The 20,993-nt window shown below is 43.2% G+C and overlaps 1 protein-coding gene across 3 annotated transcripts in view; it reads right to left on the reverse strand.

Annotated features, from left to right (window-relative positions):
- The window catches only part of LOC137524256 (E3 ubiquitin-protein ligase TRIM31-like), a 73,080-nt gene that overhangs the window by 34,236 nt on the left and 17,851 nt on the right, over window positions 1–20,993 (reverse strand). For all 3 annotated transcript variants that reach the window (XM_068243916.1, XM_068243917.1, XM_068243914.1), the window contains 4 exons: window positions 16,973–17,206; window positions 16,856–16,878; window positions 3,723–3,847; window positions 2,034–2,093 (listed from right to left, as the gene is read on the reverse strand). In XM_068243916.1, the coding sequence (XP_068100017.1) occupies window positions 2,034–2,093; window positions 3,723–3,847; window positions 16,856–16,878; window positions 16,973–17,206 (442 nt within the window). The remainder of the gene's footprint in view (window positions 1–2,033; window positions 2,094–3,722; window positions 3,848–16,855; window positions 16,879–16,972; window positions 17,207–20,993) is intronic.

The raw sequence follows: 20,993 nt of genomic DNA on the forward strand, positions 1-20,993 counted from the left end.
GTGAAGCCAGTAAAATTACCTTTTTTTTTTTATTTCCCATTCCTCTTCAGCATTATCAAAGATGATTTGCCGCATCCCCTCCACAAAACAATGCATTTAACTCCCCCCTAAATTCCAGGGCAAAATTTAAAATATGTGCAAACATATACAAATAAAAAGTACATTTTTTCCAGAGTAAAATGAGCCATAAATTACTTTTCTCCTATGCTGCTGTCACTTACAGTAGGTAGTAGAAAGCTGAAAGAAGTGACAGGTTTTGGACTAGTCCATCTCTTCATAGGGGATTCTCAGCAAGGCTTTTATGCTTTATAAAGATATTCCCTAAAAAGGATTTAAACAATGATGCTGGTCAGCTTCCCTGCTCCCTACACAGTTTTTTGGCAGTTGGACAGAGCAACTGGCATTCACAAAGTGCTTTTTAAAATAAATATATCCCTGAGAATCCCCTAAAAGAGATGGACTAGTCCAAATTCTGTCACTTTTGTCAGATTTCTACTACCTACTGTAAGTGACAGCAACATAGGAGAAAAGTAATGTACGGCTCATTTTACTCTGGAAAAAAAATGTACTTATTTGTATATGTTTGCACATATTTTAAATTTTACAGTTTTTTGCTGTAGTGCCCCTTTAAGACAATTTCAGTTCCAATATGAAGCACTCTAATATAGATCAGACAAGTATACAGGGAGTTGTAAATGTAACAGAACTCAGCATAGTGTGTATACAGTTCCAGTCGGTCTATGCAAAGCCACCCAGGACGCAAGCAGAGTATCAGACTCAGAACATGGCGATACATGGAATGCTCCTTCAAATAGCCATAGAGACATTAAACCTTAGTTGGCACAAATGACTGCTCTCATTTGGCCATCAGTCTGATGGCTGCTAAGGCCCCTGACATTTCCAGGGCCGTCAAAAACCACAATGTGAAATCGGATGTGGTGACATTTTCTAGCTAACTGCTTTATACCTGGATGCTGTAGTGAGCCTCCTGCATCTCCTCCCACTATCCTACCCATAGGCAGGGCCAAGGCCACCTAGGCCATGGCCTAGGGCACCACAGAAGGAAGGGCACCAAAGCAGCAGCAGCAGACTAAACTAGTGCAGCATTGGCAAGCTTGCAAATGCTGCAATGCAGGGAGATCAGGCGAGCGCCTGACCACGGTACTCGGCTGCTAGATGCCTGTGCAGCAGCCACCTTGCTCTCTGTACACGTTTGCATTGTGGCTGGTGGCTATGGACTTGGGCAGCATTGGAGACGGAAAGGAAAAGGAAGCTTCTGCACTGGAGACGAGCGGAGGAATAAGTGACACTGATGGCTGCTGCGGTGTGAAGGCGAGCTGGCTACCTACACTGAAGGGGGGGGGAGGGTTTAAGAGAGTCATCTGGCTACCTATACTGGAAGGAAAGCGGGAGGAGTTATCTGGCTACATACAGTGGCTTGCAAAAGTATTCGGCCCCCTTGAAGTTTTCCACATTTTGTCATATTACTGCCACAAACATGAATCAATTTTATTGGAATTCCCAGTGAAAGACCAATACAAAGTGGTGTACAGATCGAAAATCATACATGATTCCAAACATTTTTTACAAATCAATAACTGCAAAGTGGTGTGTGCGTAATTATTCAGCACCTTTGGTCTGAGTGCAGTTGCCCATAGACATTTCCTGATGAGTGCTAATGACTACATAGATTGCACCTGTGTGTAATCTAATGACAGTACAAATACAGCTGCTCGGTGAGGGCCTCAGAGGTTGTCTAAGAGAATATAGGGAGCAACAACACCATGAAGTCCAAAGAACACACAAGACAGGTCCAAGACAGGTCAGGGATCAAGTTATTGAGAAATTTAAAGCAGGCTTAGGCTACAAAAAGATTTCCAAAGCCTTGAACATCCCACGGAGCCCATAGGACAGTACATGGCTTCACTGAGCCCAGCCTGGCTGGCAGCAGAGTGTCATATAAAAACTATCATTTCACTCAGCTTAACGCTGAACTTTGTACTGGGCTTTGCACTCCCTTGTGGTTTTCTTACCTGCCTCTGGTTTCTCAGGTGCTTGGGCAGCAAGATTGTCTTGGTCACCGAACTCTGTATCTGAAAGACAATGTTACCCAATTACAATGAGAGGGAGGAGCTTGGTGGGAGGAGTCATTCACAAGTGTACAATATAGAATGCAAAATGGGCTGTGATGGGAAACCTTAAAGAGAAACCGTAACTAAGAATTGAACTTCATCCCAATCAGTAGCCGATACCCCTTTTTCCATGAGAAATCTTTACCTTTTCTCAAACAGATCATTAGGGGGCTCTGTATGGCTGATATTGTGGTGAAACCCCTCCAACAGTGTGATGTCAGGACCATGGTTCTGACATTACACTGTGGGAGCCTTGTTGCATTGTGGGAAATAGCTGTTTACAGCTGTTTCCAACTGCCAAAAAGGCAAGCAGCATCTCCTTCCACTTACATCGCCTATCAGCAGTAAAAATGTCACCATGTGATAAATGTCAGAATGTAAATCAGGCAGAGGAAAGATTTTACAATGGGCAAACACTGACTAAATCATTTATACATAATTATTGTAAAAATGAAGCACCTTTTCTTTTTTTTTTAATTACATTACTTTCACTGGAGTTCCTCTATAAAGGATACCCGAAGTGACATGTGACATGAAGAGATAGACATGGGTATGTACAGTGCCTAGTATACTAATAACTATGCTGTGTTCCTTTTTTTCTTTCTCTCCCTGAAAGAGTGAAATATCAGGTATGTAAGTGGCTGACTCAGTCCTGACTCGGGAAGTGACTACAGTGTAACCCTCACTGATAAGAAATACTTGATGCTTGGAAACATTGAGTGCAAAGAAAAAGCAGTCGGCAGAGGTGGATAGACAGCATATGTGAAGCTATGAACATGCTTATGAAACAGCTGAAAAAAGCAGTGATTCACGCATGCGGCGTGCCAAAGTACAAAGAATCAACTAAATGAATGAGGAGGGCCGCATGTTTCATTGCACCTCTCTGCAATGTGGGAGAGGAGGCTGGGCATCTTACACATTAAGAAAATGAAGCTCCTGTGAATTATTATTATTATGATGTATTTATATATCGCCAACATCTTCTGCAGCGCTGTACATAGAGTATATATTCGCTAACTGTCCCTCAGAGGAGCTCACAATCTAATCCCCACCATAGTCATATGTCTATGTATGTATTGTAATCTAGGGCCAATTTTTAGGGGGAAGCCAATTAACTTATCTGTATGTTTTTGGGATGTGGGAGGAAACCGGAGTGGCAGACACGGGGAGAACATACAAACTCCTTGCGGATGTTGACCTGGCTGGGATTTGAACTGGGGACCCAGCGATGCAAGGCGAGAGCGCTAACTACTTACGCCACCATGCTGCCCGTGAATGAGACAATATCCTCCCCTCACATTTTTGTATTTGAAACTGGGTAAAAATCACTTTATTCCAGGTATGTATGGTAACCTAACTCCGATCCTTTTAGACTCACAGTGTTCCCAAACCCTGTCCTCAAGGCCCACCAACAGTGTATGTTTTGTAGAAATCAACAGAGGTATTATCAGCTCTGCTGAGACACTAATAACCTCTCCTGCGCATGTTTGTGATTTCCACAAAACATGCACTGTTGGAGGGCCTTCAGGATAGGGTTGGGGAACTTTGTTTTAGAGCACTTCCTGTCCCCATACAAGTGATGCGACTTACCAGAGGAGACCAGTGACCTCATTTCCTTCCACACAGAGTACATGATTGGTCCCTTATAGGTGCTGTCGTTCAACTGCTTGTCCACAAGAATACTGCTGGAGAACTGAGCCTGCTGCTCCCGACATCTAGAGGAATAAAAAGGAGGATAAATCAGCACAGCCATATAGCACAAACCACATCTGCTCAATCCCATTACTCAGAAGAGTTAGAGATAACCCGAGGTGGTGTGGCGGGGGCAGATGGGACACAGAGGAATATTCTCTGCCTCATGACATCCCTCTGTGCCCCCCAGATGTTGGTCCCTGCCCCCCCCCCCCCCCCAACGCCATAGTCCCCCGAAATTAGCGACAATATTTTTCGCTATTTCGGAGGGTGATGGGAGAAGAGGGATTCCCTGCTCAAAACGCCCACTGGAGGCATTCTTGCAGGCTTTCCAGAGCTGTCATTGGTCAGCTCTCTCTCCCTGGTCACGCCCCCTACCGCTCTCCTGCACGCTAAGACAGAATCTCTCCTTCCAGCGTCGTGACCCCTGAGGTTACGAAAGTGAAAGGGCCTCAGGAGTGGTGGAGAGAGGTGGGGATGGTGGCTACCTGATCCGCCTTGCCCCCGGGATCAGGTAGCCTAGGTTTTCTTTTAAATTATATGAGCCCACCTAATTCTCCTTTTAAAGGCTCTATCACAAAAAATTGTGAAATTTTAAATACATGTAAACACATACAAATAAGAAGTGTAATTCTTGGACTACCTTCTAACAAACTGGCCTCGCTCCAGTCGGTACTGAACTCAGCTGCTCGTCTCATTCATCTTTCTTCTCTCTCTCCCTGCTGCTCCTCTCTGTAAAGCTCTTCACTGGCTGCCAATTAACCAGAGGATCCAGTTCAAACTTCTAACCCTAACCTACAAAGCTCTCCACAATCTCTCTCCCCGGTACATATCCTCACTAATTTCCAGATACAAACCCAATCGCAATCTCAGATTGGCACATGATCTTCTGTTGTCCTCCTCTAGAATCACCGCCTCACATTCACGCTTGCAAGATTTTGCACGCGCTTCACCCCTTCTCTGGAATCCTCTCCCACAACACATCTGTCACTCGCCAACCTTCGTTACTTTTAAACGCTCTCTAAAAACTCATTTGTTCCGACAAGCATATGCGCTACCTTAGGCCACTTCCCTTTGTCCTAAGACCAAACTGCACTCCTACTAGGTATCCTAGAACACGCTGCCTATATATATTTTATCGTATACTACCCCTCCTCTCGTTTACCCCCATTCCCTTCAGATTGTAAGCTCGCAAGGGCAGGGCTCTCTCCCCTTTTGTGTCTTGGAAATCATTATACATTTTATTCATCATGTTACTTTTATCACTGTCATTACCACTTCTGTATTTTGTATTCTGTATGTTGTATCATTTATTTGTATTTTGTCTCTAATTATGTATCTTGTATATTAGTGTACACCATTTTCTGTATCATTTATTTGTATTTTGTCTCTAATTATGTATCTTGTATATTAGTGTACACCATTTTCTGTATTATTATGTACCCCATGTTTGTTTCTTACTTTGTACAGCGCCACGGAATATGTTGGCGCTTTATAAATCAATAATAATAATAATTCTTCCAGAGTAAAATGAGCCATGAATGACTTTCCTCCTCTGTTGCTGCCACTCACATTACCGTAGTTAGTAGAAATCTGACAAAACTGACAGATTTTTTACTAGTTGTCGGATTTTCAAATAATGAACAATTAGCTATAAGAGATTATAGGTTTAATAAAAACCTATATAATAAAAGAGAATATGACCTTGTAGGATTTTATGTATACATGATATATACTATGCATGCATGATCAATGATATGGTTATAAGGAATAGGTATTTTATTCTGTTGTATACAATTTAATGCTGACAAGTCTCAGGGCCCATTTCCACTCTTGCGAATTCGCATGCGTTTTTCGCATGCAAATTCGCATAGCAATACAAGTGAATGGGACTGTTTCCACTTGTCAGGATTCCTTTGTGTTTTTCTGTGCAGAAAAAATTCGCATGACAGAGCCATCAGAATTCGCATATCGCATACCGCTATGCGAATCGCATACAATGTATTTAATAGGAAATTCGCATGAGGTTTGGGTATGCAAATTTTCTTGCAAATTCGCATGAAAATTCGCATAGAAACAATGGAAAAGCACACCAGCACTGCCATGGTTAAATTCGCATACATCGTCATCCATGCGAATTTTCATGCGAAAATAGATCTGCATGCGAATTTTTACCGCAGCGATTCGCACCGCACAAGTGGAAATGCAGCCTAAATCAATGACATTTAAAAAGGACAGGTCATTTTACCTGACAAGACTGCTGATTCAGGTGTGAGTGACTATCTTAAAAACTTTAAACGTTTGTTGATAAAGGATTATACGACCAAGTGTCTTTGTTAAGTCCAAAGGGCTTAATAGAGGTATATTTCTTATATGCATTTTCTTTCAGGTTAGGAACATTATACCTAGTATGTTTTATATAATGATAGGATAGACATGATTTCATTTCTTCTATATAGATTTAGGCTGGTTTCCCAGTGGGACGTTAAAGTCCCACTTTACAGCAGCCAGTAATGCAGCCCAACTCACAGCACTGTAAAATCAATGTGCTGTTCACAGTGCACATGTTGCGTTACATAGTACCGCAGCACGTTTCAACAAAGTGCTGCATGCTGTACGTTATACTGGGCTAAGCCACGTTAGACTGTTTGCACATGCTCAGTAATGTTGGAGGAGGAGGTCTCCCCTCCTCCTCCGCGGCCAGCCACATGTCTAATTAATATTCACTGCACTGTGGTGACTCGTGGTGGGACTGTAGTGTTGTCCGGATCATGAACGAATCGTTCATTTGATCCGGATCTTTTTTGAGAGTCGAATCATCCGGATCATCACAATGAAAGATTCGGTTCACAGTGGATGTCTGTCTGGAAGAAACAGGAACATACAGAATGTACAGTGCAGGGAAAGTCCTGTCCTGCTAGTCATTTCACCCAGTCTGCTTCCCTAGTAAAATGATTCAAATGATTTGGTTCAAAGATCTGGATCGTTTCAATGATCCGATTCAAATGATCCGAATCCTTAAAAAGATCCGGACTTCCTATCACTAACCTGGAGCGGCTGCTTTGAGAGCTGCATAACGCAGCTCAATCTGACGTCCAACTTCAACACCACCATGCGTTGCGTTAGGGGCAGGATATGCGACCATAACGTCCCCTAAAACGTAACGTCTTGGTGGGAAAGTAGCCCTAAACATATATATTAATACATTATAGTATAACTTAAAGTGGACCCAAATTAAAAATACAAGATTTCAGAAATAAAATCTATTTTCTAAATTATAATAATAAATAGCAGCCTTTTTTCAGCTGAATGATGACCAATATAAAATATTTTACATTTATTGGAGGAACCCCTCCCTTCCTTTCAAATTTCCGGGATTTTCCCGGCAAACTGGCGGAGTAGATGGTGTCCGGCAAAGGAGGAATTGCTAATGGCTGCCCCCAGTATAACCCTAGCTATGAAAAGAGAAGGGTGAAAAGCATGCACTGAAATGCTCATAGGTTTGAAGGAGTGTTTATTTATCTTTGTATGTGTCAGAGTGGTGCAACTAAATATTTTTAATTAAAAAAATGTTTGGTTTGGGTCCACTTTAAGAGATACATCCTCCAGTTCCAGTTGGATAAAGGTTAATCCGCGGGGTTGAGTTTTAGATAGAAAAGGAGGGATAAATTACGAGACACAATCAGTGCAGGACACACCCTCACACCCTACAAGCATCGGCTGGACACACTCACACCTAAGAAGGCTCCAGAGAGGGGGTGATTGGGGTGACACCAAAGGCCTGTCAGGATCCCATATTCCATATGATTGGTAAATATAAATTTCAATTATATTAAAGCCAACTAAGTTTTGTGCTTGGATATTCATTGATTATATGCCTTGTATATTTATACCCTAAACATTGACCTTCCCGGCATTGCAACCTGGGAATATCGGTGTTTAATTTGGGTTAATTTTTTTCTGAATATATATATATATATATATATACATATATATATATATATATATATATATATATATATATATATATATATATATATATATATATATATATATATATATATATATATATATATATATATATATATATATATATATATATATATATATATATATATATATATATATATGCTGATTGCCCGGCGTTGCCCGGGTATGTATTTGGCTAGTGTTGGCTCCGCCCACTTTTTCTAACCCTAACACACAATTACTCAATAACCAAGTTTGTGGGCTTTGCGGTCTTTGGAATCAATAATTTGCATTGAAATGAAAAAAATCTGATTGGCTGTTTGTGGCTCCACCCTCTTTTCTGAATTTGAACCCCAGTCACCCAATGACCAACTGTAGCAGGTTTAAGGCCTGTGCCATTAACAGTGCAAGAATGGCAGCAATTAAATATTCCCCTTGAGAAGCAATAGGTGAAGTTTGATTCACTTTTGTAGGCTCCACCCACTTTTCTGAATATTTAACCCAGTCACCCAGTGACCAACTGTGCAAAGTTTGAGAACCCTGCCATTAACAGTGTAAGAATGGCTGCAATAGACATTTTCCCAGTGAAATTTGTATTTGTCTCCACCCACTAATGACCTGGAACTGCCCGCCCGTGTATGTATTTGACCGGTTTTGGCTCCGCCCACTTTTACTAACCCTAATGCACAAACACTCAATGACCAAGTTTGTGAGCTTTGGGGTCTTTGGCATCAATAATTTGTATATTCCCATAGAAATTAAACAAATCAGATTGGCTGTTAGCGGCTGCGCCACTCTCCAACATTTGAACCCCAGTCACCCAATGACCAACTATAGCAGGTTTGAGGCATCTGCTACAGCCCCGTTTCTATGGGCGTGCGATACGTGCAATCGCCCGGGGCGCTTTATTGTGCTGCAGGAGGGGGGGGGGCGCCGGAGCGGGGGAACGGCCATAATAGTTATAACTCACCTTCTTCATCCGTTCCCCCACAGTTTCAATATCTTTCCTCTCCCGGCGTCTGTCGCCTGGTAACAACACCCCCTGTGATGACGTACCGCATGTCATCACAGGAAGCGCTGTTACTAATTAGATAGATGCCGGGAAAGGAAGGACATTGAAGCAGCGCGGGTTCGGCGGAAGCAGGTGAGTTATTACTATTATGTCCGCTCCCCCCGCTCCTGCGCCCAACTCATGCCGCCCATACCTAACTAACCTAAACTGCGGGATCCTACCTAACACCTATATTGCGGGGCACCTACCTAACTAACCTAAACTGCAGGAACCTACCTAGCTAATCTAAACTGCAGGAACCTACCTATTTAACCTAAACTGCAGGAACCTACCTACCTAACTAACCTATACTGCGGGAACCTACCTAACTAACCTATACTGCGGGAACCTACCTAACTAACCTATACTGCGGGAACCTACCTAGCCAAGCTATACGCCGGGAACCTACCTAACTATCCTATACTGCCGGAACCTACCTATATAACCCATACTGGGGGAACCTACCTATCGAACCCATACTGGGGGAACCTACCTATCAAACCTATACTGCGGGAACCTACCTATCTAAACTATACTGCGGGAACCTACCTATCGAACCTATACTGCGGGAACCTACCTATCGAACCTATACTGCGGGCACCTACCTATCTAAACTATACTGGGAGCACCTACCTATCTAACCCACACTGGTGGCAACTATACAGGCTACCCTATACTGGAGGCACCTACGTAGCTAACCTGTACAACCTGTACTGTGGGCACCTATGCCTGGCTCCATGGGGGGGGATTTTCCCTTTGAAAATCAACAGGTGAATTTTGATTGGCTATTATAGGCTCCACCCACTTCCCTGAATATTAATCTCAGTCACCCAGTGACCATCTTGGCAAAGTTTGAGATCCCTGCCATTAACAGTGAAGAAGGGCTGCAGTTTACATTTTCCCAGTGAAATTTGTTTTTGGCTCTGCCCACTTTTTGTAAACTGGACACACAGTCACTCAATGACCATGTTTGTGAGCTTTGGGTCCTTGGCATCAATAATTTGTATTTTCCCAGTGAAATGAAACACATCTGATTGGCTGTTTGTGGCTCTATCCCAGGCATGGGCAAACTTGGCCCTCCAGCTGTTAAGGAACTACAAATCCCACAATGCATTTGCCTTTATGAGCCATGACTGTGGCTGTCAGACTCCTGCAATGCATTGTGGGACTTGTAGTTCCTCAACAGCTGGAGGGCCAAGTTTGCCCATGCCTGCTCTATCCCCTTTTCTGAATTTGAACCCCAGTGACCCAATGACCAACTGTATCAGGTTTGAGGATTGTGCCATTAATAGTGCAAGAATGGCAGCAATTTTAATATTCCCTTTGAAAATCAACAGGTGAATTTTGATTGGCTTTTTGTAGGCTCCACCCACTTTTCTGTATAATAATCTGTGCCATTAACAGTGCAAGAATGGCAGCAATGTAAATATTCCCCTTGAAAATCAAAAGATGAATTTTGATTGGCTGCTGTACACTCCACTCACTTTCCTGAATATTAATCCTAGTCACCCAGTGGCCAACTGTGTCAAGTTTGAGAACCCTGCCAACAACAGAATGGCTGAAATCAATCTAACAAATCTGATTGGCTGTTTGTGGCTCCACCGCCTTTAGTGAATTTGGTCCCCAGTCACCCAATTACTGACTATATCAGGTTTGAGGCCTCTGCCATTAACAGTGTAAGAATGGTAGCAATGTAAATATTCCCCATGAAAATCAATAGGTGAATTTTGATTGGCTGTTGTAGGCTCCACCCACATTTCTGAATAATAATCCCAGGCACTCAGTGGCCAATTGTGTCAAGTTTAGGAACCCTGCCATGTAAAAAATTAAGTTTCTTGCACCGCCCACTTTTTGTAACCTTGACATATAGTCACTAAATTACCAAGTTTATCAGCTTTGGGGTCCTTGGTATCAATACTTTGTATATCTGATTGGCTGTTTGTAGCTCCGCCCCTTTCTGAATTTGAACCCCAGTCTCCCAGTGACCAGCTGTACCAGGTTTGAGGCATCTGCTATTAACAGTATAAGAATGGTTGCAGTTTAAATATTCCCTTTGAAAATCAAAAGTTGAATTTTGATTGGCTGTTGTAGGCTCCACCCACTTTCCAAAATCTTAATCTCATTCACCCAATGACCAACTGTGCAAAGTTTGACAACCCTGCCATTAACAGTGTAAGAATGGCTGCAGTTTATATTTTCCCTGTAAAATTTGTTTTTGGCTCCACCCACTTTGTGTAACCTTGTCACACAGTCACTCAATGACCAATTTTGTGAGCTTTCAGGTTCCTGGCATCAAAAATGTGTGAATGGAAGCAGTTTATCCAGCAAAGAAATCTGATTGGCTGTTTGTGGCCCCGCCCCTTTAGTGAATTTGGACCCCAGTCACCCAATGACTGACTGCAGCAAGTCTGAAGCCTCTGTCATAAACAGTGTAAGAATGGCAGCAGTTTAAATATTCCCTTTTAAATGCAATAGGTGAATTTTGATTGGCTGTTGTAGGCTCCACCCACTTTCCAAAATCTTAATCTCATTCACCCAGTGACCAAGTGTGGCAAGTTTGAGAACCCTGCGATTAACAGTGTAAGAATGGCTGCAGTTTACATTTTCCCATTTAAAATGAATGGCTGAATTTTGATTGGCTGTTTTATGCTCCGCCCGCTTTTCCTGGATTTGTAACCTCAGTCACCAAGTGACCAACTGTGCCAAGTGTGGGGACTCTGGCTTGATTACTGTGAGAATGGCAGCCTTTTACATTTTTTCCATTGACTTGAATAGGTGAAATCTGATTTGCTGTTTGTAGCTCCGCCCAGGTGTGCAGGGGGGACGCGAGACCCCCAGAACATATCATCCCAGGTAGTAAGGGATCTGCATACCAAGTTTCGTTCAAATCGGTCAAGGGGTTTTCGAGTGATCGCGGCACATACACACACACACACACACACACACACACACATACATCCGATATATATATATATATATATATATATATATATATATATATATATATATATATATATATATATATATATATATATATATATATATATATATATATATATATATATATATATATATATATATATATATATATATATATATATATATATATATATATATACATATACATATACACACACACACACACACATACACACATACACATACATACATACATACATATATATTATGAAGTCTGAGCTTATGACTTAAAGTGGACCCAATTTAAAAATACAAGATTTCAGAAAAAAAAATCTATCTTCTAAATTATAATAATAAATAGCAGCCTTTTTTCAGCTGCATGATGACAAATATAAAATATTTTACATTTATTGGAGGAACCCCTCCCTTCCTTTCATATTGCCGGGACAGAATCCAGCAGACTGCTGGAGTAGAAGGTGTCCAGCAAAGGAGGAATTGCTAATGGCTGCCACCTGAATAACTAGTAATGAAAAGAGGAGGGTGAAAAGTATGCACTGAAATGCTCATAGGCTTGAACGAGTGTTTATTTATCTTAGTATGTGTCAGAGTGGTGCAACTAAATATTTTGAATTGAAAAATGTCTTGGTTTGGGTCCGCTTTAATAGGGAAATAGAGATTGAGTGATAAATTTCCTTAGACAGATCAGGTCATTTTCACATTTTTCCCTTGTTCTGAAGCTAAATTTATGCATTATGATTAAGACATTACAGTAGAGGTAAAATGTATGTTATTCTGTGATCGCACGGCCTACTTGTGATTTATTGGCCTTATCCATTAACATCTTATGGTTAATTTTGCTTTGAAGTTTTGTATTGAGCTTATATCAAGAAGTATTTTGTGGATTCTGTAAGAAACAGTAATTTCGATTTGCTATTGTTCTGATAAATTTATGTATATATCAATAAGTAATTTTATTAAATAATTGACCTGAGTTTTCACTCCTTGTACCAATAGATTGAGAAATCTCGATCTCAAATTCAGAGTTGGGCATATGATATTTAAGACTCCTCCTGTTTGTTACTCATAGGAGGCCTTAAAGGACTTACGAGGCCCGTTTTCTAAAAAAAAAAAAAAAAGTTAGATACCTGTGTCAGTTTGTAAGGCAAGGAGGACGCCGTCAGCGCCCTCCGTGCCGTTCCACGGGGCCCTGCCGCTCAATATCCCCCCGAACGTCCCCCGACCGCACGGCCCGGGTCGGGCTCTCCAGCCTTCACAAAGATGGCCGCCGGAGCTGCGAGTGCCAAACCCCCGATCCACGCTACAGGAAACAGCCTGTTACGTGGATCGGGGGTTGGCCTTAGAGCTGCGCAGCCGCACTCGCGGCTATGCGGACTGCGCAGCCACGGCCAGCTCCGGCAGCCACCGGACGGCATCCTCCGTGCCTTACAAACTGACACAGGTATCTAACTTTTTTTTTTTTTTTTTTTTTTTTGAAAACAGGCCTCGTAAGTCCTATAAATTCTTTTTATTACCTTTGGTTACAGTTTATGTGACTTTATCAAAAATATGTGTAAATAGCCCGACATAGTTCATCTCTTCATGGAGGATTTTCAGTATTTTGTTCATTCCTTAGAAAAGCACCAGCATCTCTACTCATCTCCACACTATTTTGCCAGTTGGACTGAGCAACTGCCATTCACTAAGTGCTTTTGAAAATAAAAGAAAACCCAGAGGATACCCCGTGAGGAGATAGGCTAGTCTAAAACCTTTCATTTCTGTAGATTTCTTCTACCTGCTGTAAGTGGCAGCAACATAGGAGAAGAGTAATTTATAGCTATTTTTTCTCTGGAAGAAATTCACTTATTTGCATGTGTTTACATTTTACTTTTTTTGCGATAGTAAAAAAAAAAGTTTGTCCAATGGTCCCCAATGATTCATTCCTCTTTGATAGGGTTTAATAATAATAGTTCTACCAGGACTCAAAGCAAATAGATACAGTGGAATGCGAAAGTTTGGGCAATAGTCATGATTTTCCTGTATAAATTGTTGGTTGTTACGATAAAAAATGTCAGTTAAATATATCATATAGGAGACACACAGAGTGATATTTGAGAAGTGCAATGAAGTTTACTGAATTTACAGAAAGTGTGCAATAATTGTTGAAACAAAATTAGGCAGGTGCATAAAGTTGGGCACTGTTGTCATTTTATTGATTCCAAAACCTTTAGTACTAATTATTGGAACTGAAATTGGCTTGGTAAGCTCAGTGACCCCTGACCTACATACACAGGTGAACCCAATTATGAGAAAGAGTATTTAAGGGGGTCAATTTTAAGTTTCCTTCCTTCCTCTTTTAACTTTTTCTGAAGAGTAGCAACATGGGGGTCTCAAAACAACTCTCAAATGACCTGAAGACAAAGATAGTTTAGGGAAAGGATACAGAAAGCTGTCTCAGAGATTTCACCTTTCTGTTTCCACAGTTAGGAACATATTGAGGAAATGGAAGACCACAGGCTCAGTTCAAGTTAAGGCTCGAAGTGGCAGACCAAGAAAAATCTCGGATAGACAGAAGTGATGAATGGTGAGAACAGTCAGAGTCATCCCACAGACCAGCACCAAAGACCTACAACATCATCTTGCTGCAGATGGAGTCACTGTGCATTGTTCAACCATTTGGCGCACTTTACACAAGGAGATGCTGTATGAGAGAGTGATGCAGAGGAAGCCTTTTCTCCGCCCACAGCACAAATAGAGCCGTTTGAGGTAAGCTAAAGCACATTTGGACAAGCCAGCTTCATTTTGGAATAAGGTGCTGTGGACTGATGAAACTAAAATTTTGTTATTTGGGCATAACAAGGGGCGTTTTGCATGGAGGAAACACAGCATTCCAAGAAAAACATCTGCTACCTACAGTAAAATGTGGTGGTTCCATCATGCTATGGGGCTGTGTGGCCAGTGCAGGGACTGGGAATCTTGTCGAAGTTGAGGGACACTTGGACTCCACTCAGTATCAGCTGATTCTGGAGACCAATGTCCAGGAATCCGTGACAAAGCTGAAGCTGTGCCGGGGCTGGATCTTTCAACAAGACAACGACCCTAAACACTGCTCAAAATCCACTAAGGCATTCATGCAGAGGAACAAGTACAACGTTCTGGAATGGCCATCTCAGTTCCCAGACCTGACTAGAATTGTGGTGTGAGTTAATGAGAGCTGTTCATGCTCGGAAGCCATCAAACCTGAATGAACTAGAGAGGTTTTGTAAAGAGGAATGGTCCAAATACCTTCAACCAGAATCCAGACTCTCATTGGAACCTACCGGAAGCATTTAGAGGCTGCAATTTCTGCAAAAGGAGGATCTACTAAATATTGATTTCATTTATTTTTTGTGGTGCCCAAATTTATGCACCTGTCTAATTCCAGCAGTCTTTTGAAACTAGGAACTTGTACTGTAAAGTTATGATTATGTGACTAATCTATTTGTGCAGATGGGAACTCTTCACTTTAATTTGGCTTCTAGAATGGAGCCAACAAATTAAAATTCCTGTTTGTAATGATCCGCTCAGCTGTCTGCACAGGCAGACAGCTGTTTGAACATTTCCTGAGTCTGTGGGCTACAGGTCTCTGCGAAAGAGACCTGTCTTCACTTTGCAAGTTTCAGACCTTCTCTGCTGCTGAGAATTTTGCATACACTTGTCATGCAAATTGCCTAGGTACACCCTTTGAAGGCTTGCAGTATAAATACCATGTGATCCCACAATCCTTTGCTGGTCATGAAGGTTTGTTCCTGCAAACACTCCTAGAGTGTCAGCCTTGCTACTGTTTGTTGAAGATTAGCTTAGAGTAATTCCTAGGGACTGCACTGGGCAATCCCTCTAGTGCAGTCAGGATTGTATTATCTGTATTGCCTGTCTTGTCCTTGTGATTGCACTGTCGCCAGCGGTTGGCGATGGTGAATCGTTTGGTCCAGTACCTGGATCGCACTTGCCCTAGCGTTAGTGGCAGTGGATCTCTCTAGCCTATGTCTTGGAGTGTTACCGTAGCTGCGGTTGCTACTGGTTACTCCTGTCTGTCTTGCCGTGTGGATCGCACTCGCTCTGGCGGGAAGGGCAGTGGATCCTGCTAGGCATATTCCTGTACTTGGATCGCAATCGCTCTGGCGGTAAGAGCAGTGGATCCGTCTGTTTCTGTACTTGGATAGCACTCGCTCTGGTGGTAAGAGCAGTGGATCCGTCTGGCTCTGTTTCTGTACTTGGATCGCACTCGCTCTGGCGGTAAGAGCAGTGGATCAGTCTGGCTCTGTTTCTGTACTTGGTTCGCACCCGCTCTAACGCTAGCAGCGGTGGTTCCTTCGGAAACTCGCACTGGGAGCGAAGGCCAGAGCTGCGGTTGCTGCTCCTCCTCCCTGTCTTGTCTTATACAAGCGCTTGCGGTAGGCTCGGTGAGGTAACCGTTAGCAGGCTTTTGCGTTCTCTGTTTTATGTTTGTGTGTCATTGGTTAGTCAGGGTGGCGTGCTTGTCTCTGTTGCGCTTAACGTGCGGAGACCACGCCATAAACGCGTTCGCTGTTGCGAATGAGTGCGGTGTTCGCGTTTAGTTAGCGTTTGTTATTTTCCTTTCTCATGATTGTTTGCTGTGCCTTTTGCTACTCTCGTGTTCTATTCTGCTCAGACCTTGTGTCGCTGTTGGCAATCACCAGTCTGGCGATTGCGTTCATACTTTTGTTTCCACTGGTGTGTGTTCACCGTCGCAGGGTGGCGACAAGATTGGTGGACACACATTCACACTGTCCCTGTGCTCTTTCTCTTTAAAGGCTGTCCAGCCCTGCCTTGGGTCAATTCGTACAATCCCCATCTGGCATCTGTGGCCGTGCAGAGGCGGTGCTCGTCTGCACTCCACAGCTCCATCTGCCGGTGGGAATTTCCCTCTACGGGTTCAAAGCACCCAAGCTGGGTTCCCTTCATTTACACGCTTGTGGAGGATTTCCGTAGTGTCGGCGCGCGTCCTGTGCGCTGACCACGGAAATAAAATCCACAATCGTTACACTGTTAAAGCCAGTTTATTTTATGACGGTTAAAAAAAAAATACACTTACTTATCAATGAGCGACTTTGTGCCCTGCAGAGAAAGCAGAAAGAGGTCAGTAAGTAAGGTGATGGCCAAGTCTAGATAGAACAAAAGACCTTATTTCAGGCCTGGCAGCTCCACTTACAGTCAGAAAAGAAGTAGCTTCGGTTACACTCATCTTCTCATTGGCTACAGAAATGGCCTGCTCAAGGTTCTTCTCATTCTCCTGAACCTTGGTGAGGTTGTTCTCCATTTGTGTCACCACATCCTTGCCCTGTACCCGCAGGTGCCACAGCAGCATCTCCTCCTGTTGTTGTACGAAGTCCTCAAGCTTCTTGAACTCCTTCACAACGTGTTGCTTACACTCCTCCATGTTAGTCTGGAGGGGAAGGAAACAAGAAGTTGGTGAGAAGAAGCAACTATGAACAAGCAAGACACCTGTCCCTTCCAGAAAATGGTTCAGAGACAGGAACAGGAAGTTTCAGGAGTTTATATGGTCAAGAGACTGGCACAGGATGGCCTTCTCAACTACAGGTGAAACTCAATAAATTAGAATATCGTGAAAAAGTCCATTTACTTCAGTAAATCAACTTAAAAGGTGAAGCTAATACCGTATTTTTCGGACCATAAGACACACCTAGATTTAGAGGACAAAAATCAGGGGGTAAAAATATACTAAACCTGGTGCGCCCATGGTGCAGGGGCATCTTGTGGATCTACTAGCAATTAGTAAGCCCCCTTGTACCTCACGTCCCCCTAGCACCTCTTGTGTCCCCGTCTCCTCCTCTGTCCCCGAGTCCACATCCTGTGTCGTCTTCTGTCCCCGTGTCGTCCTCTGCCCTTCTGTGTCGTCCTCTGCCCTTCTGTGTCGTCCTCTGCCCTTCTGTGTCGTCCTCTGCCCTTCTGTGTCGTCCTCTGCCCTTCTGTGTCGTCCTCTGCCCTTCTGTGTCGTCCTCTGCCCTTCTGTGTCGTCCTCTGCCCTTCTGTGTCGTCCTCCGCCTCGCACACATGTAGAACCGGCGCATACCTGCAGAGGTCTTCTGCCACCAGTCACTGCTATTGTGACTTGGCAGCTGACCACGCTGAGGGAGGCATCGAGCAGACTGTGGATTGGGCAGGCTGCGGATCCCATGAAGAGCTGGATGAGAGATGCTCCCGACATGGTTGTTGCTGAGCGGTGTACAGACCTCTCAATTACAGCTGCCCACTTAGTTACTGGTGCAGATGGTCTCGTGGGTGGGACCACAGCGACATCATTGGGCCAATCACTTAACTGGCTTAGTTGCTAAGTTGGAAATGCAAAAGGTTGCCCGGCACATTGGTTCATGTGATGTGGGAGAGCCCTGTGGTGAGAAGTTTCTGGAGGGAGGTAAAAGCCTTCTGCAATTCAAACCGCGGAAAGGTCTTTGACACTAATCTGGCAATCTTTGGATCATGGGTAGAATTAGGTGCCTCCATTGAGACAAAACTCGTTATAAGAGAGTGGAAAGGCCTAGATTCCCCTTCCCTATGAGAATGAGGGGAGGTAATAGTGTTCTTTCTGATGGATGAGGGGGGATGAGGCTAATGAGAGGGCCACTCCAGCTAAGGGGTAGGCCAGAAAACAACTCTGGGACAGTTTAGTCCTGTAATCACAGGAACTGATTGCATAGCAACTCACATATGATGGCTGGGGGGGATGAGTGAGCTTGATGTGGGAATGGTAGTTGCGCGGATGTTGGCTTGGGTATGTGTGAGAATGGGGGGGGGGGGGGGTGTTGGGCTAGAAGTGTCTTTGATGTTGGGTCGTCAGTTCTAACTACTGGGCTTTTGTTATGTTGAATTCAGCTGTGTTGGCTATAATAAAGTTTTTCTGTTTACTTACTATATAAAAGCAAACCCTGATGAAGCCAGGTCTATGGTTGGGATTAAGCGATTTATCACTGCTGAGAGTTTGCAGGGGGAAAAAAAAAAAAAAAAAAAAAAAAAAAAAAAAAGACACCACAATTTTCCTTGGGTTGTGGTCTGCTAAGAGTTTGCGAAAAAAAAAAAAAACGAAACAGTAACAGTATTTTTTGTCATCATATGGGACAACTGGAGATCTGGTTCCACCCATCTCCTGTGCAAACACCTGACAAAAGTAAAAATAGGCTAAATAGCCCCCACCCTCTCCCAGCTCCTCAGTGCATATGAAAGTAGCTACCAAAGAAACACCAGGAGAAGAGGACGAGTAGTACACCACATACTGTATTCACACCTATACTTCTCAATACATGAAAGGTGCAGAAGAAAAGGGATGGGTTATAGAGACTGTCCCGTATAACAACTATACCGTTGCTGTTAAGTTTAAAGAGACACTGAAGCGGGAAAAAAAAAATGATATTATGATTTGTATGTGTAGCACAGCTAAGAAATAAAACATTAAGATCAGATACATCAGTCTAATTGTTTCCAGTACAGGAAGAGTTAAGAAACTCCAGTTGTTATCTCTATGCAAAAAAGCCATTAAGCTCTACGACTTTGAAAGTCGTGGAGAGGGCTGTCTTCTGACTTTTATTATCTCAACTGTTAGTGAACAATTTACTTTTTCTCTGCCAGAGGAGAGGTCATTAGTTCACAGACTGCTCTGAAAGAAACATTTTGAATGCTGAGTGTTGTGTAATCTGCACATATTAGAGAATGGAATGATGCAATGTTACAATAAACACTATATACCTGAAAATAAAAATATGAGAATATTTTCTTTGCTGCTAATCTTCTAGTAATTATTCATAGTACACGACCAATTCATTATATCATAATTTTTTTTTCGCTTCAGCGTCTCTTTAAATAGTCTTTTCTCTAGCCGTTATATGGGACAATTGGAGAGATAAGCAAGGGGGGGGAGAAGGTGACACTACAGCCTGAAGCACCTTTCTGCCAAATGACAAATCCTGTTGAGATAGGATGTCCACTCTATAATGCTTGATGAATGTTAAAGGGGAACTTCAGCCTAAACAAACATACTGTCATTAAGTTACATTAGTTATGTTAATTGAAATAGGTAACGTAATCTCTTACCCACCCTGTTTTAAAAGAACAGGCAAATGTTGGTGATTTCATGAGGGCAGCCATCCTTGTCATGGGGAAGTCATCTTTTTGGTTGAAAGGAGGTGACAGGGAGCATAAGACACAGTTCCAACTGCCCTGTGTCGCATACATTTGAAATTGGCTCTGGTAGACTTGGGCGCAGGATACAGCCGGTATATGGCTGATCCTGCTTCTGCACAAGTCTGGGCCGTGTTAATTACTATTCCCTCTCCAGGCCACCATGGATAGTGGGGGGAATGATATAATTTGGCTCCCAGCTATTTCTGGAGGCAGAATTATTGTGTTTTAAAAGCAATTTCAGCTCCGTCTTCTGACAGCGCCGACGTTACTCACTGAGCGCTGCTATAGCTGAAATTCCAATTACAGTCTATGGTGGCGACGGCTGCGCCCAATTCTACCTGCGCTGAAAAGCACTGCTCTGCCTGTGTCCACCCCTCTCAGCTGCGCGCTAGGCTTCAAGTCTCAAATTCAAAATTTAAAAAAACTTGCACCAAAACAGCAGAATGAGAACAACATCAGAAATCCCATCATGCTTTGCACAGCATCAGGGGAAAAATGCACGGGCAGTTTTCTTCTGTGCAGCTAAAAATGAGGCTTGGGTAAGGGAAACATAGTTCTGATGTTGTGAAACTGTTAAAGAAAAAACAAGTTTTTTAAGTGCTGATGAGTAGATTTTTAGTCTGGAGGTTCACTTTAAGGGATTGGTCCAAGTTTGACAGATTTGACTGACTGTGGCCCCTTCCCTTTCTGCCCATGAAGCTGCTAAGGAACGTGTTGAATAGGCCTCTAAAGCCTAATCTACATGTAGTGATCCGGCAGCTCGATTAGCCGCCGGATCGCCTCTTCCGCGTACCTGCCACGTCCCCGCTCGCCGGTTTCGCTCCGCCCTCGTCCTCGCCGGGGCCGCTTATCTTCCGCTCGATTCCCTGCCATTGTCCCCTCGTGGGGAACGAGTAGGGAATCGGCGGTGGCGAGATTCGACCTGTCGGATCTCATCAATCGAGCCGCATCAGCGGCTCGATTGATAAGCCGGATCGCTACGTGTAGACCTAGCTTTAAGGCTTGTAGGAGGAGAGCCTCTTTCTAATACGCTAGGG

This window comes from Hyperolius riggenbachi, chromosome 7 (assembly GCF_040937935.1).
Source record: "Hyperolius riggenbachi isolate aHypRig1 chromosome 7, aHypRig1.pri, whole genome shotgun sequence".
NCBI classification, from domain to species: Eukaryota; Metazoa; Chordata; class Amphibia; order Anura; family Hyperoliidae; genus Hyperolius; species Hyperolius riggenbachi.